This window comes from Hydra viridissima, unplaced genomic scaffold (genome assembly GCF_058129835.1).
Source record: "Hydra viridissima isolate aposymbiotic clone 2 unplaced genomic scaffold, HvirCarnegie_v1 scaffold_9, whole genome shotgun sequence".
Classification (NCBI taxonomy): domain Eukaryota; kingdom Metazoa; phylum Cnidaria; class Hydrozoa; order Anthoathecata; family Hydridae; genus Hydra; species Hydra viridissima.
In genome coordinates, this window is record NW_028324308.1 from 1000515 (window position 1) to 1023995 (window position 23481).

A 23481-nucleotide genomic window follows, 5' to 3' on the forward strand; every position below is an offset into this window, starting at 1 on the left:
GGTGAAGCTCTGCCATGGCCCAAATCTTATAAACTATAGATTAAATAAATACAAAGTATAATATAATATAAATAAACAAAAACAATTTAATAATTCGAAAGTATAAATCGAGGTTTTATATGGCTGAAATTATGAGGAATTTTTCTTCAAATTTTTTAAACAAGAGTACAAATAGAAAACGCGTTAATCAATAACATAAAAACCATGCTTCCAGATTATTACAGTTTTATTGAAAAGGATTCTCAATTCAAATAAATTTTCAATTAGAACTCCAACGGAAGCATTCATTTATTCTAAAAAAGGCTAAAAACTGTGAAATAACTAAAATATATGAAAAAAATAAAATCTTGGAACTATATGTAATAGCTCAGAATAGCTCCAAACCTATGCATAATAGCTTGGAGATGCAAGCAAGTCAGTCATTTGAGTCAACTGATCCTCTGTGAATTTTTGACGGTGAACATGCCAACTATCATGGTGGGTTCGACGAAATTCTGACAATGCTTTTTTAACGGTAGCCTAAAAAATACAATGAAGCAATTAAAATATTTTCAGTGATAAATATGTAAATTAAATATATTCAAAGAGAATAGTAATTTAAAAAATAATAAAACTTGAAATAATATCAAAATATACCTGAATCTGTGGGTAGCTATGAATGTAATTGCCTAAATCAAGCAACACCTCTGGCATCCAATTAGGAACATCATATGGATGAGCTAATACACAAGCTGATAGCCCTAGAACTCCTCCGTGTTTTATGTGTAAAAGTGTTGTATCTAAAGATGTAGAAAGTTGTAAAAAAAAAAAAAAGAAAAGAAAAAAGAACCAAGTAAAGAGTTTGAATTGTTTGATTTAATTTTTTTAAACTGTTAAAAATTTTTACTCACTGAAATGCTGATCTTCAGGTGAGAACACAACACCGTGTCTTAATTTCTTTATTTTTGTTCTTGCCATCTTTGAGAAGACCATCTAAGAAAACAAATTACAAATCTTGTTTTAAACTGTTGGAGGTTTTATGATATGTTACTATTGTCATCAAGACAGCACATAAGAATTTCATACATAGAGGTCTCTTGTAACAACAAAGTAACCATAGTGAATCAAACCACTAAGTAGAGTTGCTGCTTCATCTCTGACCTTCAATAAAATCACATAATCATCTTTATCAACAAAACTACAGCATGTAATTTTAAAAACGTTTGTTGTGCTAAATAAAGTTCTTGATCAAATACACTAAATATCCATCGAAAATTCAAATACTTCTAGTTGCTCATCTTTGAGGCGTTCAAAAACCAGTTCTCTGATATCTTGCTTGATTTTATCATTGTCAAAAGTAAAGAAGTTGTGGAAAATCATGATCTGAAAAATTCAAAACATGATATTGAATGTTACAAATACAAACAAATTTCATCATTTTGAATGCTTTAACTTGTCTTAGTTTATCTTTAACTTGTCTTAGTTTATCTTTAGGCTAACCTATTATTGTCTGTGGGATCGACATCACTTCATATCAAAGAAAAAAAAAAAATTCATGGATTCATTTCTTTTTGCTTATTTTCCTTTCTATTTCACATTGAAAGTTCATAAAATTTTCCATTGCGCTCATACAAAGTGATAGCATCCTATTGGATCCTGTGGACAATATCCTGTGGGCTTATCACAGTTGTAGGAAAACTTCTTCAACTGATTTTCATGAAGAAAAAAAAAAACTGATTAAGTCATAAAGAGCATTTTTTTCTATTTAGATGGAAAAACTGAACTGAAAATGATCTTTTAATCATAAAAAAATGAAAATCTTACAATGATTAAAAAACCTTGAGTTTTTTTTAATGATTGCAAGATCTTCACTTTATGATTAATTTAGGGTTTTATTTACTTTATGAATATAAACAACAAATAAAGAATATAAAATCCAAATAGTTTTGAATCATTTGATGTGAAATAACCTTATTGAGCACTAATTAAAAAAAAAAACCAAATGAAATACCTTGAAATAATTAAGTCCAGCTTTTCTTGCATTCCAAGACTTTAAAGCACATACCTATTCAAATGAAAATAAAATAAAAATTTATCACCCAATTAAAATACATTATAAGCACAAAACTAATAAGTTAATATTCTAATCAACTTTTTATGCTTATTTACAATAAACTTTATTTTGTTATAAAACTTAAAAACCTTTTACAAACAAAAGTTTTTTCTTTTGACCTGACAAATACTTTTTTGTTGTATTTTGTATCATTACTTGTTTGAAATTGTTAAAGATCCAAAAAAAAAAATTTAAATGTAACAAGAAATAAAGTGTCTACTTCTTTAAATTGAAGCTGCAGTAAGTGACTTTAAATATTGAATTAAACATGGAATTATAATGTAAAAAAAAAAAAAAGAATTAAAATTACAGATAAAGTTTGATTTAAAATTTTTTCTATTAAACAGAATTTAAACTTTACTTCTTTAAGCATTGGAATAGCTATCTCAATAACATCATTTTCCAGCTGTTTTGTAGCAAGCACTGAGAACGTCTAAAATGAAAACTTGTTGAATTTAAATATTGAACATCTTTCAATAAAACAACAATAACAAAAACACATTTAAACATCAAAAGAGGTAAAACTTACTCTCTTACAAAGCTGAACTAATTCCTTATCATCTTCACGAGCTTCAAGAATCATTAACTACAAAATTTAAAGAATTCCATACCAAAAACAAAAAAATTTTTGCTGTAAAGAAAGGTAAAAACTAAATGACAAATGTAAGGTTGAATTATGAACAACATTTTTGGTTTTGCATGATAAAAAGCAAGTGTAAGCTTACGTTACAAACAGTATTTTTGATTGAAAAAATCTAACATGGGAAAATGGAAAAATGTTTAAAAACAACAATACCACTGTGATCAGCTTGAAAATATCCTTATTGATTGGCTGAACCATATAGGCAGTGTTTAACAAAAATCCAAGAACTGAAAATTAATGAAAATAGAAAAAAAAAGAAATAACTTTTTAATTTTTTTTGTTCTTAACAAAACTTTTTTTTCATTTAATTTTTCTTTAAAATATTTCTAACTGGTTGCAAATATAATATACAAATATTGTTTTTATCACCATGATATCCATAATGCAAAAAAAATGATTTTAGCTATAAGTCAATTTGTATTGTCATGCCTTTAGTTCATTATACAGGTTTGATGATAGATATCACATATTAATAACTGATAGATTGTATTAGCACTTAAAAATCGTCAATTTTAGGTAAATATTCTTAACTAATAGCACTATCAAAAGAAATAATGCTTGAAGAAAATGATCGAATTATGCTAGCAGTCATGCAAATAAGTTACAGTCATTTGGAATAAACTAATATGGTCAGAAGCAAATTTGAAATATCTTCTTTAAAACATCAAATCTAAGTATGGCAGCTTAAGCTAGACACAGTGCTTGAGAAAAACTAAAAGAAACAATTAAACATGGTGGGTATTTGGTATAGTATGACTGCTCTTGCATGACAATAACCCTAAGAACACTGTAAATGTGTCAAGCTATAGTCAACAGAAGATATCAAAGAAGTTTTTGAATAGCCAGTTTAATCTCAAATCACATTTGGCTAAATACCTTTGTTACAAATTGTTGTACCATACCATGCCACAATGATTAAAAACAGTGAATATAAATTATATTTGCTAACTGTTAGATCTATTTTTTTTAAAAAAATATTGAGAAAGAAAAAAAGAATTTCTGTGATTTTTTATTCAGAAAGAAAAATATATATATATTTGGTTAGATTCTTTTTACTGACAGTATAATTATTGGTTGAACATGATGAAATTCAGCAACCTTTAATTGTTAATTACTCAAAAACTACTTAAAAGATTTTTTTAAATACTTTTTTTGCAGAAAGAGGATTGCATTGTTCTTTGATTGTATTGGTTTAAATTATTGCTTATGATTGCTATTGTGTTAAAATGAGTAAAAAAATATTATATCAAGAGAAACATTTGGAAATTTTTCATCAAAATCCTTCAGTTGAAGATCAATGTTGCGTGATCTTCAGCTGGATTTTTCTTGCAATTACATAAAAAGGCTCAATCTACTAAAAGAAAAGCAGGAAGTGGAAAAAAGAAAGGATTTAAAGATAAATAAAAAGCAAAATCAATCATTTACTCCATAAAAGAAAATCCATATCAGTTGTTATTCAAAAAAGCTATATAAACTTTTAGGCAGAGAAAACTTGTGCATAATTACAGATGATAAAACCTATTGCAAAAAAGACTTCACAATTGCCAGGCCAGCAATTTTTTTGTCAGTTGAAAGGTAGATATGTTGCCAACAATTTCAAGTAGACTCAAAGTAAAAAATTCGCTCCCAAGTTCCTTGTACTGCAAGCAATCTGTTCCTGTGTTTTGAAAAGTGCACAATACATTACTCATAAGATTTTGAGCTCGAGTATAAAAAAATGCTTAAAGAAATGTCTCTTGCAATTCATTAAAAAGCATGACATGCTTATTTAGTCTGATTTGGTAACAGTCCACTACTACAAGTCTTTAGAGTAGTATGAACAAAATGGCGTCAAATTGGTACCTAAGGTAGCAAATCCTCCAAATGTACTGAGCAGTGAGTTAATGAAAGTTATTGGTCAATAATAAGAGGAATCCTATTGAAAAGCAAGAACCAGCTTCAGATGAAGATGATTTTAAGAAAAAGTGGATACCAGCTTCAAAAAAACTTAAAGCAAGGAGATGATGCCAAATACTGATCTAGGATTACAAATATAAAAAATGATCGAAATAAAAAATAATTTAGCTTCATTGTGTAAAAAAATTACAAAAATCTTTTAATTAGTTTTCAAGTAATTAATTGATAAGTAATTAAAGGGCACTGAATTTCATTGTGATCAACCGATATATATGTTTTATGCACCCACCAGTTTTAGCAAGTCTATCTCTGTTTTTGCTTTCTTCACTTCTAGTGAGAATTTCTCCTACATGGGTATGATGGTTGGAAGCAGTTTTACAATTACCTATGTCTGTATCTTCTTTATGAAGAGGACCACTTGCCTCATTTAAAATCTCTAATTTGAGTTGAAGTAAATCAGGCAATACAATATCAATAAACTGCTCAATATGAGGTGATTTGGTTTTAGTGTGACCTCCATACTTCAAGTCATACATAAACATGTAAGACAGAACACTAAATAAATTTTTATCAGTTACAATATCTTTTCAATAAAAATTAATGTTCTAAATAAACTTCTAAAAAAGAAAATATGAAATCAATTCAAACAGGACATAAAAGAACTAAAGTTACCTTCCAATTCTATCTCGAACATTTTTGAAAGGGTGGCTAAAATGAGGCTTTAAATAATCAAGCAGGTAGTGGTAGATATCTGCCACTCTCCACTCCTGTTGTGCAATTGTATGTAAAAGAATGTATAGACGGCTAGAATCTCCAAATGAGCCACCCAGAGAACTTAGAGGATTTTCAAGCAACATCCGAAACAAACAATGAAAACGATTTGGGTCACGAGACTCCTAAAAGTTACATCAAATTGAAAACATTTTAATATTGATGTGTTATTTACAAACTTCCAAATAGATTCAAAAAATTCTTTATTAAAAAAAGAACTACCGTTGAATGAGCAAGTGCTGTTGACCAATCTGAAAGTAGTTCTGGCATAATATTTGTTGAAAAAACACTTTTTAATTGTGGACATATAAAACTCCAAAATGATTCAAGATCATCAAATTTCCAATTCCGACAACCCCGAATAATACCTGAAATCATCTCAGCTGCGCACCTGTGTTTGCTTTCAATATTTTCATTTAAAAATTCCTTAATACGTGCTTTAAACTCTATTAGCAAACTTGCTCCAAAGTTCTGACTCAACAACTTAAAATGTTCAAAATGATTAGCATAAAATGAATCTTCCCCTTTTTTAACTTCTAAAGACATAAACTTAAAAAAACTATTTGTTAGTTCTCTATTTAAAAAAAACGTTTTAAATAGCATATGATAAGGGTTTGCTTCATCATAACTCCTTTCAACTAAACATTTAGGGGAGTATGTCTTTAGCATTACAGGCCATGTTTGAAAACTCCAGTGTGTTTTGTCAACATACAAACATCTTTCAAGATCTTCTTGGTTTTTTGGTTCAGATGTCCATTTAAATTGGAGCCATTCATTATCTGTTCGATTATCACCAGGTTGGAAATTTAACAAATCTTTTGAGTTTGAAGAAAAACCATATTTTTCATAGTCTATTAGAACTTTTTCAAATTTAGGTTTGTGTTGATATAAGACAGAATTGACACCACGCAAAGCATCCTGAGCAAATACAAAAAAAAAAAAAAAAAGTACATCAATATTAAATAAACGAATGATTCATTTTTTAAGTGAACTGTATATTTGACAGGATACAGCTTTAGTGTATCAAAAGCTATACAGTAAACTCTCGGTTATTTGAATTGGTACTTATTCGAATTTCTTGCTAATTCAAAGCAATTTTTCTTCCCTGTGAATTTTTTTTCACAAACTAACAAACTCAGTTATTCGAAATTTTAGTTATGTGAAGTAAATTCTTTTTCCCTTAGAATAACTGGGAGTTTACTGTATTACAAATATACGCAACCTTTTTTAAATTTTATTAATAGATAATATTTCATTCAGTTTTATTTATAAACACAATTTAATCAAAAAAGATGTAGGATGAAAAAATAAAAGTTGCATTTTGACTTGGGTATCCAATTTTATGACAACTAATACAAGATGTTGTCTAATGAAGGACAATAAATAAACTTCATTAACAGATACTTTATCAATAAGTATATAACATAAAGTGTATAACCTGTTAAAGAATTGAAAAATGGAGAAATTATTAGTTTTTGACCTAGTATTTAAATTAAATATTAATCAATCTAGGTTATTGAGTTTGGATGCAAGTTCTACAAAACCCAAAGTTAAATTATGTGTTGAAAACATTTTATAGAGCAAAAATAAAAATGAAACCCTTTAATTAAAACTTTTAAATCGTTTTTAAAAAAACCTTTATCACAATTTTTAGAGATATCTGGTTAAAAGGTGAACCCTTACTAGATACATAAGAGATCCTGTTTGAAAGACAATCATAGCTGTTTTTTTTTTAATCTTTATTTAGAAAACTATCAACCCTATTTTTCTTCCTGGTCCTTTAAAAAGTAGGGTTCTTAAAGAACCTTTTATTGACTTCTATAATACAAAGTAAGAATGGCAAAACTTACTTGTCTGATTACAAGAGAGTCATTAACAAGTGAACTAACAAACAAACTTGCAGTCTTAATAGGAATTTTAATAAATTCACATCTGAGGAGGAGTAAAAACTTCATGCAGTATTCAACACATCGCCAATGCCTAAGGATAAAAGTATTTTACATATTTTGAAATATATAATATTCTCATTGTTTGTTTGAAACAAGATAAATCAGTTTAAAGGACTTTTTATTGTGTCTTGTTATTTTTACAATTGTGGCGCATATTACATGGAAACACATTTTGATAGTTTCTTAGTGAGAAGATGCAATAGATGATTAATGAAGTCAGTTATGCAGAAAAATGCATTGAAATATGTAAGGCAATTTATTTTTTCTGCCATCATGAAAAATACCATAAGTTGAACTATCAGGCTTCGAATAAACAACAACAATGTGAATACATGCAAAATATATTTTGTATGTATATAGGATGTATTATTTTACTATATTTCAAATTTTATAAAATTTAGAATATATAAAAATATTTGAGAGAACAAAAAAAATTTTCATAATAAAATTAAGGAGAGAAGAAAATCAATAAAAATAAAAAATCAAGCAAAAAAATTGTTTAAAACTGCATTTCAGTTGAAATACATTTAAACGTTGAAATACATTAAAAGAAATAAAAATTAACAAAACATTTACTCACAAATTTTTTGAGTTATATAAAGTGGCCAACTGTTCATGAAGGTTGAAGTAAGATCTAAATTTAAAAAAAAAAAAATTTTTTTAAGAAAAAATCTTCTCTGGTGAAAACTTTTGTAGATATTAAACAAAAACTTTAAAAAAATCAAAAATTTTAATATGAACTTAACAAACAACTATAAACTTAAAAAACAAATATAAACTTAAGAAACAAATATAAACTTAACAGACCAACAGGTCAAACCAAAGAAAAAATTATTTTTCCAAACCAAAAAAATATTCTTACAGCAGACGTTGTTGATTTGACTCATCAAGTATACGTTTTGCATCCATAAGAAGTGACTTTGTTGGAATTATTTGATTATGCCCATCCTCCTTCATTCCATCACTCAATATAGTTGATGGGGTTGGTTTATCAGAATTTAAGATATCATATGCAGCCTCCTCACATGATTTTGTCATCTGCAAAGTAACAAAAAAATAGAATAAGTATGGAACAGGAGAAAAGCAACGCATAAATTTTACGCTAGAAAAATGAAAAGCTAAATTGAGTTTTTCAACACAAATAAATAAACAGAAGTTCATTTAAATTTGAGTAATTTTTCATTTAAACCAAAAAATTTAAGTGCCATTGTAATAAATAGTCTTTAATTCTTAAATCAAATTACAAAGCATGAAATACTCATAAAAATGAAAGATTATTAAAATTTAAAGTAAATTAAAATAATAAATAAAAATTTTTAAATTTTAAAATAAAATGAAATAAAAATCTTACTTGTCGATTGATACCAAGTGTATCATACTTTTGTGTTATTTTATAACACAAGGTATGAATCAATGATACAATAGACAGCTTTTCTGAGTGGTTGGCTTGAACAAGAACAGGCCAAGCAAAAGCCAAAACTTCCCAGTAGTGAGTCATTAAACTAAGTACATTACTGTTTAAAAATATATATAGTGTTCCTTTTAATTTTTCATGAGATATGTTTGGATCTTCTTTCAGATTGTCAAGCAGCTGTGGTAAAATTGACCTGGCACTGTAATCAAATATATTTAACTGCTGCGAAAGAATTTTCTGTGCATCAATACGAACCTAAAAACAATTTTTAAAAAACTTTTAAGTATTTACTATATATAACCATAATTTATGGAGAAGAAAAAAATCATACGTATTTGATATAAGTTTTGTTCTAACAAACATCTCACTGATATTTCAACATTATATTTTTCTAGAAGTTTTAAAAAAAGCATTTATGATGTTAGATAATGATCTAACATCATAAATGCTTTTTTTTAAAACTATTAGAAATTATAAACTATTAATTAACTGGTACAAAAACTTGTACTTCACCGGTATGATAAAGTCTTATCACAGTATATAATGTATCTAAAACTACCCTTAAAAGAAGTGAAAATTTTTCAAAAAAATCCTGATTTAAAGAAAGTGTGAGAAAAGAGTAAGTTCAAATGATTATTTATTTACAGCAAAGATACAATGTATTTTTGAAATAATTGATATTATTACTCTACGTCAACTTATATGTACTATAGACCAACACAAATATTAATAAATGCATAAACTATTTCTATTATAGAACTATTCAATTTTTAAAATAGTAGTTGGTTGTAAGCAAGTAGCTATCAGTAAGCATTTTAAAAGATTGTGACAAAAATAAAAGCTGTACCTCAGTGTAGACACTTGTGCTCATTTTTACAAGATCATGAATTATAACTTGATCTGTCAAGGTGTATGACGATGAGGCACGATACAAAACTCTCATTTCATGCTGGAGCTGAACACGTTCAACAAGGATGGCACGTAGATGATTTTTACATCCATGCAGCTTAAGTATGAAATATAATGAACATTATGTAAAAAATTATAAGGTATGCAATATATTTCCATAATAGCTAGCTTATCTCTAAACTTTAAGAAAATAAGAAAATAAGAATTAGAATTTTTGTAATGCAGATACAAAAAAAATAGTGATTACTTTTTTTAAATGTTTTTTATGCTAAAAGAATTTTTATTTAAAAAGAAATCTAAACAGTTGATATACCGAAAAAAACTGGTAATATTTAAAATACTTTCTTTACCAATAGTTTTATGTAATAAAAAATCATGAAATTTTTCCATTATGCTAATTGCAATAAAGTTCTTAATAAATTAGAGATAAATAACACATTAAAACTTAAAGAAATTATGAGAACTTTATTTTAGTCATGAAACACTAATAAAAATAACTCATTAATAAATTTTATAGACCTACCTTATCAGCTAAAGCTGCCTTCACATGAACAGCATTTCTCATTCTTTGGTTAAACTCTTGCAAATTAACACCAAAATGACTATTGAGATACTCATAAATCCTGGCAACTATCCGAAATGATTTTGTATCATCCTCATTTCTTGCAACAATAAAATCTGTTCAAAAATAACTAATCCAGTGAAAATAGAATCACAAAAAAGTGCACAAGGGGAAGTCAATTTATAGATTAACGCTGAGAAGAGGTGTTTTTTAAAAATCAAAACAAAGGAAACACGAGGAAAAAAAAAAAAGAAAAAAAACTGTTTGTAATGTGTTTTAATTTTATATACAACAGCTACAATTTGTCTAAAATCTTTAGTTTGCAATATCCTTTGAATATATATATATATATATATATATATATATATATATATATATATATATATATATATATATATATATATATATATATATATATATATATATATATATATATATATGTTTATGAATATATATGTTTTAAAAAAGCAAAGCAAAAAAATTAAAATCTCACCATACAAGCGATGCATAAGGTCAGCTATAAATTTACGTGATACACATGTTTCTATTATTTCCAAGTTAGACTGATGCAGCAATAATTGTAAGCGCTGCCTTGCAACCAAAGATGATGGACCAATACCCTCAACAAGTACATCGTTCCACATAGGAAGTAAAATAGCACAGCCAGAAATGCATACAGCTATAATTTGCATTCTTCTATGCAGCTCATCTCTTGTTAACAAAAGCATAAAAAAAGATTTTTACAATTATAAAAATAGTAACCAGTTTTGGACCAAAATATGAATTTTTTCACCAAAAAATCTCAATTAAAAAAAATTATACAAAAAAACATTTTTTTTAGATTTAAAAACATACCTTGTCATATGTTTCCCAGCAATGTAGCTCTCAATCATTTCTAATTCTGGTAATAGATGTTGTTTCAACAAATCCTTCACAAAAATTTGTTCATCAATACTTGGAACATGCCAACTTATCTTAAGTTTGTCTACATTAGTGCATTTGCCCCAATCCCGAATGTAAAAATACTCCAAAGGGTCAAGATCAAATGGTATATTTAGACTTCGGAACTCTAGAGCATACGTATTGCTGCAAGAACTAAGGACATGCTTCAGCAGCTTAAAATAAATCAAACCACAAATAATAAAACAAAAAAAGTAGAAGTCTTCTTGTTCTATTATCTTACACTGCTACTAATACAGGTCAAGTTTAAGAATTTAAAGTTCCCTTCAAGTAAGATATAGAAGTCTAAAAATTTTATTTCAATTCAAAATAGACTTTTAATCCTAGATCACTAGATTATAAATCCAGTTCTTAGCCAACTAGGATATATTGCCTAGTATAAAGTCAAATTTTGTTTTCTAAAACCATAATTACTTTCTGCTACTCTGTATACTCAAAACTCACCTTTCCTGCTCTGCAATAAACTTTTTTACATTTCATTTGTAATGTTAGACTAAGAACTTCATTTAGAATTTCCCTGTAGGGCAGTAACTCTTTTCCATCACAATGAAATTCTGAAAGCAATTCTAGATACCACAAAAGTTTTGGATCAACATGCTCCTCTGACTTTACCCCTTCCACTATAAAAGTTAAAAAGAAAAAAAAAGTTTTAATTAGAAAAACTAACAATACTTGCAAAATTTTTTTAGTCTTTTTAAAGAAAAAGATTTAAAAATCTTACTTTATAAAAACAGTGAATTACCTGATGATAAATTGATCACAACAGAACATATATAATTTAAAAACTTTTTTAATGTAATGGCAGGGTAAGCTTTAGCAGCTGCTCGACACATATCAGAAACAATCTTCCCTGCCACATTAACTTCAAGGACATGAGTTGTTACAAATATAAATAGGCAATCCAATAAAGACTAAAAAGGTAAGTTGATAATAATGATTATCCTAACTTTTGACAAAGAAATTATTATAATGATCATAACAATGAAATTACTATTTATTACAATAAAAAGTAATTTAAAAATTTAATAAAAATTTGTAAACATATTTATGAGGGATATTATATTGACTTTTTTTCATTGTGATTTGCAAACTGCAAATTCTTTTATTTTCTTTTTAAATTCTTCTAATTACTTTGAAAATGTGTGGAGAGGACTGAGTGAAGACAACTTGAACTGTAGATGAAAGTCCTATTCCCAGCATTCCTTCTTGCATATTCATACTTTCCATTAACTTGTTGTCTTGTTCGGATATTTGCTCTGTTGATAAATTTTCAACCAAGAAAAAACACCTAGGGCAACATACATCGATTTTTTTCAGCTAGGATTATAAACATAATTTTCAATGCATATAAAAACCTAAAAACTTAGTTACACTTTGAAGCTTTGTAAACATTTAACAAAACATAAAACTCATACCTATCTATGAGCTGAAGTAAATAATCTTCTAACTGCCCAGACATTATACATAGCTCACGCTCAATCTCTGTCATTTCAAGACCACCATTTAAAGCACTCATACAATTTACTAATGGTATCTGACCTAAAATTGATGAAATAAGTGAAAAAGAAGCCATGCTTTTATGAAAATCGTTTGGATCGATTCCAGGTAAAACAGCATACAACAATGTTAGAATGTGAGTAGGAGCAGAAGGGAAGTGATCTCCCCCGCTGACAAGTGTTCTTGAAACTGAAGTCATACACTGCAAAGCTGCTGTCACTTGATGAGGCTCAACAATTGTTTCTAATGCTTCAACAGTCCTACACAAAAATAATGATAACAACAATGGTGATTGTTGATTGACAAATTTTCTGTATATTAAGGTGTTTTAAACACATTAAAGACCATAGATAATCATGCTCAACACAGAATGAATCCTCTTGCACATTTAGCACTAACAATTTTCAAAAATAAATCTCAAACTACATACTTGATAACATTAACTCACAGAACAAAAGTTTATAGGAAAAAATAAGCTTGATTTTGAAGTTTTTATTTTTTAGCTGCGTTTTACCTTTAAGTGAGTGTGGGTTCAAGGTAATTACAATAAAAAATAACACCAACTCACCATGCAACATAATTAACAACTCTCAGTATACTTTGCCTCATTACTTACCGGTCAATAACACTTGGTAAAACAATATCAGCACGAAGTAACGCTAAATTTTGCATAGCTAAAGCTGCACTTGCACTTCCAGACTTGCTGTACATCGAAAGCAAACAAATATCTTTTAACATCAAAACAAATCTTTCAATATCTCTATCGGTAATTTTCATTTCATCTGGTATTTGATTTTGCCAAGTAGGCTTGGCATACCTTTCAATGTGCAATCTCTGAACAAAATTCTGAGCTAGAGTATGAACCAACCCAAGAAGTACAGACTAAAGCAAAACACAAAATTCTGAGCTAAAGTATGAACTAGTTCAAGAAGTATAGACACAAAAACAAAAAACAAAATGTAGGAAAAACAACAAAAAAAATCAAGCCAGCTTCAAATTCAAAATTCTTTTTTACAAGAAAGGAAAAGAATGGAGTAAAAAACTCATAAATAAAAAAAAATAATAAAAAAAAAAACAACTTATTTTTATAGTTTTTTGCTCCATATACACTAGACATACATCATATTTTTTGAAAAAACTTCTAATGGTTACATATTATGTGTGGGTAGGCAGAGATACATTTTTTTAATTTATAAGTTAAAAAATTTTAAACACTTTCTTTAACAATCTTACTAAGACAAAAAAAAAGTCAAAAATAAATCCTTAGAATTTAAATTTTAAAAACAAAATATAAAAAAGATGTGAAGTAGAAGATTTTTTTTAAAGGGAACAGCAAACAAATGAATTTAATGTTTGCTAACTTTATATTCAATAATAAAAATGCATTTTAAAAGTCAAACAAAAAAAACTTACAGAGAAACCTCCATGATTTGATGGATGATAAAATGACTCTAATGTAATGAACAGCTTTTCTAAATAGTCTAAAACTTTACTTTCACCACCGATCATGTAGACAAACCATTTTGTATATGTTACAACAACCATGATATCATGACGAGAAGCATTTTGTGGAGTGACTCCAGTGACTGGAAGATTTAAACCACTTAAAAACTGATTAAATATCTATAAGAAAATCAAGAAAAAGTGCATAGTAAAAAGTGCTTATAAAAAAAAAATTATTTAAAAGACAAAAGTTTTGGAAAATAATTCAGAGAGCCAAATGGTTTTTTTTCACTTACTAAGTGAAAAAAATATATTTAAAACCTATATCTATTGATGATTGATTCACTTAGTAAGTGAAAAAGACCATTAGTTAAGTTTTCTAAGAATATGAAAGTTAAAAAAATAGTTAAAGATGTAATAATTTTAACTATGATCTTTTGGTAAAAATTGTCCTCATAAAAAAGTACATATAGTTTCTAAACACTATACATGAACTAAAAGAATAAAGATATAAGAATAAAGATGGAGAAATTCAAAGTATATTCACTTCAATAGACTTTTAATAAACTTTATCAAATTAAAAGATTTAAAAGTTCATTTTTGAAAATAAAAAAAATGGGATTTGAACTTTAGAGACTAAAGGGATACAACTAAAAAATGAGACAAATTTTGAGGCTCCCTAATTATTCTTTATGATCACGTGACCACTCATGTGGTTGTGATCACGTGACCACTCATGGGGTTGTGCATTATAAAGCATATTTAATCTAGATAATTTAAAAAAAAAAAAAAAACAACTATAAAAAATTCATTAAAAATGACTAGATATGCTAAGTCTAAGCAAGAAGCTCTATTAGAGTGTGTACAAATTTTTTCATATTGATGATTTTTATATAAAGCAATGGTATTAGTAATGGAAACAGGAAGTTCTATACAAGCAATATGAGAGAAGAATTAGAAGATGCAAAATACAAAAAAAAAGTTCGAAGATCATGTAATGTTTTTGTTATGCTTCTCAAAAAGAGTTTTTCAAAACTTTATTTTTTGAATAAGAGAATTTCAATAAATCAGTAACCATTTGTCAGACATTATATTATTTGTAAGATCATGGAGATAATAAGAGCTCATACTAGTAGTGTATTTGAAAATAACGTAAATTTTGTCTGTAAAAATGATAATCCTCTAAATGTACCAGAATGTTGGCCAATAAAAAACTTTTGGGCTATTTTAAAACAGCAAGTATACAAGAATAATTGGCGAGTAAAAAGTGTGAAACAACTCTAGTGCAACAGTTTTTTTTTCGTCCGTCAAGACTTGATACTGTAAGGCAAAGAGAAATCATTGAAACGATAAATGTTTTAAAATTAACTTTAATTGAAGCCCTAAAAAAACTCTTTTTTTAATTTTATCTTAAAATTTGAAAGAGTTTTTCTAAATGTTTAATAACATGAACAAAAATTGCTTTGATTTGTAAGTCCCATTTTTTAGTTGTAACCCTTTATTATCATTATATTATATATCTATTTGTTTGAATTTTTTGTAAATTAAAAGTTGAAGAAAAAAAGTCAAAGAAGATTAACTGAAACATTTGATTTTTAAATCGATTAAAAATAAGAGAGCAGAAGTCCAGACAAAATTTTCTGTGATTAGAAAAAAATAAACAGGAAAACTAACTTAATATATATATATATATATATATATATATATATATATATATATATATATATATATATATATATATATATATATATATATATATATGTATATATATATATATAATATTTAAATTAATATTTAAAATAATTAAATATTTAAAAATATATATGTAAAAAAACTATATAAAACTATATATCAGTCGATTGAAAAATGGTAATAACTTAAAATTCATTTCTTAACTTTATTCTTTAGCTCTATAACTTTTTTCTTTATGCTTATGTACATTTTATAATTTCTTATTTTTGTATATGTGTATATATGTATGTATATGTGAATACATTATAACTATTTGACCTATATTTTAACTCTTTTAAAAGTCTGTTTTATAAGTATTACTTATAAATTTTTGTATAGTTCTACTTTTACTATGGGACTAGTTTATTCCTTATGTTTTTCTTTTGTCTTTTCTTTATATTATTTAGGTCATTGCGTTTTATTAGTGAATTACTATTTGAAATGACCTGTGTTTTTTGTAACATCCTTAACACGAAAATGATATTGATATTTATATACAATTTCCTTTTTCGAATTTTTATTCATTTTATTTTGCTTAGGCATTTTATATTTTTGTGGATTTGCTACTTTTTTGGTATTTATTGTATGTGTCACTTATATATTCTTTTCATTTCACTTCTCCTTACCATTATTCCTACCACTATTATTGCTACTACTGTTAATAATGTGTTAACCTTTAGGTATCTCTCTGAAGTGAGATATCTAGAGATGTCATATCTCTCTGAGCTTTAAAAATTTTCTTTTATTTTTACTTATCTTGTTACTTATCTTTTTACTTATCTTTTACTTATCTTTTACTTATCTTTTACTTATCTTTTTACTTATCTTTTACTTATCTTTTACTTATCTTTTTACTTATCTTTTTACTTATCTTTTTACTTATCTTTTACTTATCTTTTTACTTATCTTTTTACTTATCTTTTACTTATCTTTTACTTATCTTTTTACTTATCTTTTACTTATCTTTTACTTATCTTTTTACTTATCTGTTGAGCTTTAATTGTTATTGAACTTAATTTTCTTGCTTCAAGATAATGTTAAATAAACTTTTACCTAAAAAATTTACCTTTGGTAAATATGGATTCCAATCAATAAAACCAACGCATGACTGTGTCAATCGTGCAAACAAATTCATATATTTCTAAAAAAAAAAACTTCACAGATATGTAAAGTGTTAATTTGTATATTTGTTTATAAAACCAAACTTTAACTTTTTATTCTTTTTGTACAAATTTTTTATTATTAAAATTGTTGATGTTTATGAGATGACCATTTTAACATTTAATAATTTTAAAATTCCCATCATATAAACATCAACATGAACTTCTAGTTATTTTACACACAATATAGAAATATTCATATTGAAAATGATTATATCTATATCTACATCATTTAATTTTTATTTCATTCATGTTACCTACCAAATATTTAAATATATGTATTGTATATACTATATAAAATGTATATAATAAATATAATCAGCACCATTCATTTATTACCTCAGTAATATTTGGTTGATTATGCGTGCAATGGAACCAATATTCAAGAAACTCTATCAACCAAAGCCTAAAGCATCAAATTAAAAACTCAAAAAAACACAAATTAAAATCAGACAATTTTTACAAAATGAGCACCTGATAAATGTTCTGATACAAAAATATATATTGATCAAAACATAGTTGATAACTATGTTTTGGTCAATATATTTTTTTTATAGTAAACAGAAGTTAGGCATAATATTAGACATAATAAAATATAAATATTAAACTAGGTGCAATTTTTTAAGAAGATAATTGTACATCGGTTATATCTTAAACATTATTTTGCAATTGAGCTTTAAAATTTAAAACCTGGGACAGAAGTTTTTTATGTATTAAATTTTTCTATTAACTATTTAAACATTTTTAAGACTGAATATCATAGAGTACTTGAATCCTTTTGAGTGATGTTCAGGAGGCAGCCATGTTGGAAGAAAGCATGAAAAATAAAATGCAGCATCTCTCTTAGTTACATCAAATATACACATCAGAGGTCGCCATTCAAGTAACATTTCTTCTGTGGACTCAACTGAGAAGTAACTGAACAAATAAATTATTTCAGTTTTTCACTTAACAAAAATATTTCAATAAATATATGAAACATACAAAGTTGTAAAAATCATAATTCACTTGCCTTCTAGCAACTTTTACCAGCTGAGTGAGAGATTCTAGATATTTTCTAAAATATATTATAGTTATCATAATTATAATCAAAAAAAATAATTTATAATTCAATTAAAAAAGAAAATAAGTTTTAAAAAAACTTATCATTTTTACTTAAAAATTTTTTAAAACAATTTCCAAAGGAAAGATTGTTAAACATACTATAAAAAATATAGAATTTAAAAGAATATTATTAACATCAATATACAATGAATAAAAGCAAATCAAAATTTAAATTTGTTTCTGCTGACGTTGATTGCTTTTGATTGTTGGCCGCTGGATTAAATGCAATGAAAGTTAATTTTCTGTTAAAATGTAATACAAACATATGCACACAACTAAATGTAATATAAACTCCAACAGACAAAAAACTGGTTGGTCAACTAAAGTATATAATAACATACAAAGGGTATTTCCTTAGCCCAACTTGTATCAATTTGTTACAACGTGCTGCATAAACTAACTTGTAGAGGGGTCTCCATTCCAATACTAAATCTTCACGTGTTAGAAGTTTCTCTTTTCTGGAAACAAAATTGATAAACTAATCAAAATAAATTAATTTAAAAGAATTCCTAATTTGAACTAAAAAATAAGTAAGCAGAAGTGCAAGTATGCATTGCCCACGATTAATTTAAACAATCAAAACTTAAAAAGTATATATAAAAAAACAACACTCACGTTAGTAATTTACGAAGAATATTTGCAAAGCCTTTAACAAACTGTGGTTCTAAGTCAGGAATAACAAGAAGTTGGAAAATCAGTTTAATTAGCAGTATGTGATCTGTTTTTGAAAACTTGAATCCATAAAATCGAATATACCTTAAAAGAAAATCAAACTTGACAGACAAATAATTTAACTTTCATTATTAATTGCAGAGCTGTTGTCTGTAAGAGGGAATACAACAACTTGAAGCTGTTTTAAATTTTCATGAATTTCAAAGTTTTATTCTATTAATCTGTTTTATTGAAAATATAATTCAATAAAGTTAGTAGGCAGACTTAAAGTTTCTAAATAAACTTTTCACCAAAAATAGTCTCAGCTGATAGTGAGGGTAGAATAAAGGAGATTTTACTTAACAATTGCCCATAGCATTTTAAACTGTTTATCGGATCAAAGCATTTCTGAACTGAGAGGACTGAATAAATATTGAAATTATTGCTTATCCATTACAATACAACAATATATTGAATAGCTAATAGCCTGAACACTAAACCTGATGGACTTGATAAACTTGATAACACCTTAATATTAAAAAGTTTACTTACGATTCAAGCCTGTTGCACCAAACCATTACACCAGGGGAAAGTTCAAAAAACAATACAGCTCTTCCTAAATTATATTTTATTTCTGAGAAACTTTGCAATGCTTCAGTTTCTAAATCTTCTGAATATGGTAAAAGCTTGTTATAAACATTTCTGTGTTGGCTCTTTAACGGTTTGTCCATGACATTAGTAGAGATATACCATTTAATAAAGAGTCAGGTAGTATTAGTTACTCTGTATGAAGCTATGTAATAAATAATATATATAATTATATACAATATATAATATTTAACTAAATATAAACATATAATAAATAATGCTGAAACAATTTTCTACGAAATTTTATTTCCAAATATAATATTTAGAATATAAAAATGGTCTTTTTTTTTAATGCGTTAACAAAATAAATATTATCATTAAAAACAGAAATATTATTTAAGATTAGTATAAGTATGTATATATATAAACATTAGAGTAATAAATATTACAGTATATTTACTACTTTAATGTTTATATATATACATATTTATACTAATGTTAAATAATATTTCTTCATATATATATATATATATATATATATATATATATATATATATATATATATATATATATATATACTTAAATATTTTAGTTTTAAAACAGAATCTAAAAACAAAAATTAAAAATATTAGGAAACTGATTTTATAAGAAACTTTATCTTGGATCACCAAACTAAATTTTTGTTTTTTTAAAAAAGAAAACCAAATTGTTTTCTTACTCTAAATATATGTTAACTTTTAAGTTAAATATATTGTTTTCTTAGTCTAAATATATGATTGAAAGATTTTTAATTGAAAATATTTTGATAGGTTCAACAAATCTTTAAAGTCTCTGAATGTTTCAAATTTATATTATAATAAGAGCAAACTTTTTTCCACTTTTTTCTGTTTTTCAACTCAATTCAAATATGTTTAAATACTTTTAATAGATATCAATCAATTTTGACTGACAATAGATCAATACCAAACTAAAAAAAATTTATAAAAAGAATTTATCAATTTAAAAACTTTCACAAAAACCAATGTTAAAAACTTAATTAGTAACTTAAAGTTAAAGTTATTTAAATGTTTAAAAATCATTTCTCACTCTCCCCCTCCCCCTCCTTCAGGGGATTATAAACAAACTCAAACTTCATTGCCTTGTAAACAGTATTCCTTATTCTCAAGGTTATGAGAGAATATCATCTAAAATGAAGAAGTAATTTAACCTTTTTTTAGTTTTTACATTTTAACTTTAATATCTTTTATATAGAACATAATTAATCTTATCAGCTCTATTTTTATAACTTTGTCTTAAAATATACTAAAGTTTAAAACCTTACAAAAAATTTAAAATTTTTTAATAAAGTAATAAACAGGATTATACACATATGAAGGTTAGGAGTATGACTTTTTAAACATTTTTTAATTTTCAAAATTAGGTGTTATTTTTAAGTGAACTTTAAAAACACAAAAAAATGTTAAAAAATCCTCAATTTATAAAGGAATATGACTAAAATGGGAGCATAAACTCAAATTTAATGAAATACGCACAAAAATATGATTCTGAGATGACATCCAGTTTGGTTTTCTTGTATGGAATTAAGGCAGGACACAAATTAAGACACAAATTAAGAAATTGATATCTATTTTATCATAATAATTATGTTCAAACATTACAAAAATATTACTCAAATATTATAATCACAACTATGAAAAAAAAATATTACAGTTGTTTTATTTATTTATTTTGTTTCATTTCAATAAATTTTGTTATCATTTTTTGTTATTTAAAAAATCTTTTCTACAATTTCCATTATAATCTACAAAATTAGATTTATAGAATAGCTATGCCTAAAAGATCTAATACCTTAACTGGAGGGAATAAACCTGAGGGAATTAGACAACACCTTCATAATCAGGGATATATAAAGCTACATTTAAATGTGCTAAATGTATCAAGAGAGATTAGCTAACCTAAAGAAAGAAAAATGGTCCTTTTTAACAGAAAACATATTAATAGAAACAATACCAGATTGCTATTATCAAGAACAGTAAGAAAGAGTTTATACTTAATTTAAATCAGAAAATTCTGAGTAGAAAAAATTTACTAAGAATTATCAAAATTTCTGCCAAAATATTATTACTTGGCAGTATAAAAAAGTATTGTAACTGATACTACTGCTGTCAACATTGGAAAAAATAAAGCTGTCATAAACTGCGGTAACATTTTTAAGAATCAGGGCATGAAGAGCTAACTTAGATTAGATGTCAGCATTACATCTAATATCAAGATTTAAAGCATATGCTTGACCTTAGAATTGGAAGTCAACCAGTACTCAAATAGAGTGTAACATCTTGTCAAAGCTGATCTTAATTACGAGACATTGCAAATAAATGTATACTTTTATTTTGAACAGCACAATATATTTTCAAAAATGAGTATCAAATTCTCTTTACCCTCAACAATCCAAGATGAAAACTCATGAGCCTTCTTAATTTGCTGACTTTTGCTTTAATCCCTGATAAAAGAGATTTGAGCTTGTCAATTTATTTCTAAAGAATGGGGTGAAACATGGTTTTCAATTTATGAGTGTAATGAAAATGCCCAAAACCAAAATTTTATAGATTTGGTATTAGGTTTTTCAAGTACAACAAAAATTATTCCTTATTTTTTGTGACTCCCAACTTCAACTTTCATTCAAAAAACCAATATCTGCACAGAACATTTTTTGAAGTAATATAAGTGTGTGTGTGTGTGTGTGTGTGTGTGTGTGTGTGTGTGTACATGTGTGTGTGTGTGTGTGCGCGTGTGTGTGTGTGTAAAATAAAAGCAATCTCTTATTGAGGTATAAGTAGGAGGTATTTATAAAAATTGCAAAAAAAAAAAAGTGGTTTTTACATTTAAAACTAATGCCCTAACATATTCAATATAATTGAGTAAAATTAATTTTCCAGCATAATGTTAAAGACACATACGTAAACATAAAAGTCTAAGTAGAACTAAAAGATGATATAACTTAAAGTTTTGTTAATAGCTATAGTGATAGGAAACTAGGTAGCTTGCTAGCGTGAGGTAAGAAGGCACTACTGATAGATTACTTGCGAGAATTACGGCATTTTATAATCCTAGAATTAAATAAATACATATTCTATTCTTGTTGTTAAAAAAACACAACCATAAAGTGGTATATCATAACATACATGTAAAGTAGGTGCACAACCTCCCAATTATGCGGATATATTTAACGATATTTCATTCATTTACTAGGTCGCGCTGTCACGTTATGCTGCCATGTTGTTTATAAGATTTTTGTAATTAAAATGGTCTTTCATTTGTTTATCGAATTTTAAAATTTGCTAAAAATCTGCATTGTCACCTCATCATCAGCAAAAATTTCAATAAATTCTGCTGATTTCTTATTAGTCAGAAAGAGATTATAAAAAGAAAAAAAACCTTAAAATAAAAGATTTCAAGATTTTCTTACAAAAAATGGACCGGCTTGTAGCGACTAATTTATTTCGTATGATTTCGACATAACTATAACCCTTTGCGGTCCAAGGTCGAGTCGGGCACGACATTTATGAAAAACACTATGAAAGATTTTAAAGAATAAATTACATCATTCGATGTGCTTAGCTATAATAAAGAAGTAACCCTTAGTAAAAAAATACAAATATGAACAATAAAATATGCAATAATAGTATCTGAATTTTTTTTTTTTTTCCAAGAAAACAGTTTGGAGCAGACTGTTGGAATTCCGAAAAAAATATTGGAACGAAAAGGGTAAAATATTAAAAAAAGCCGAAAAAAGTTAGGAAGATGTCGGAAGTTTTTTGTTCAAAATTCAAAAAGTTTATGAAATTGAAAAAAGAGAAATTTTACACGGTTTTTTCATAGTGCACTGAAAAATGAGAAAAAAATATTACCTATGTACGGTAAGCAATATTTAGCATTTTGGTGCAGAAAGCGTTTTTTTTAAAAAAATGTGGTTTCATGCACAAACTGTCGGAAGGTCTCACCGATGGGATGGGTAAAACTAACAGAAAAGGATACTAATAACAGTATTTTTAAAGAAAAAGTGTACCCCTCTGCCTTTCCTTCCCCTCCTCCCCCTCCCCCCCACCCCCGC

At 26.5% G+C, this 23481-nt stretch overlaps 1 protein-coding gene across 2 annotated transcripts; it reads right to left on the reverse strand.

Annotated features, from left to right (window-relative positions):
- Positions 1–113: 113 nt before the first annotated feature.
- Positions 114–22820, reverse strand: LOC145185995 (proteasome activator complex subunit 4B-like). Of its 2 annotated transcripts, none has more exons than XM_090096778.1 (34): positions 22553–22820; positions 19335–19575; positions 18747–18887; positions 18473–18589; positions 18040–18084; positions 17796–17945; positions 17367–17433; positions 16934–17008; positions 14107–14316; positions 13310–13575; positions 12612–12953; positions 12328–12484; positions 11939–12107; positions 11641–11816; positions 11092–11351; positions 10730–10947; positions 10198–10352; positions 9613–9771; positions 8703–9020; positions 8214–8389; positions 7932–7985; positions 7253–7382; positions 5625–6320; positions 5304–5527; positions 4921–5186; positions 2889–2962; positions 2622–2678; positions 2454–2525; positions 1991–2044; positions 1264–1362; positions 1066–1140; positions 891–972; positions 637–779; positions 114–519 (listed from the first exon to the last, which is right to left on the reverse strand). In XM_090096778.1, the coding sequence occupies exons 2-34, from the start codon at positions 19511–19513 to the stop codon at positions 385–387; spliced, it is 5541 nt and encodes a 1846-aa protein (XP_089952904.1). In that variant the 5' UTR covers positions 19514–19575; positions 22553–22820; the 3' UTR covers positions 114–384. The 2 variants fall into 2 exon arrangements, with proteins under 2 accessions (XP_089952904.1, XP_089952906.1); XM_090096780.1 differs by lacking the exon at positions 22553–22820 and adding an exon at positions 21219–21239.
- Positions 22821–23481: the final 661 nt, after the last annotated feature.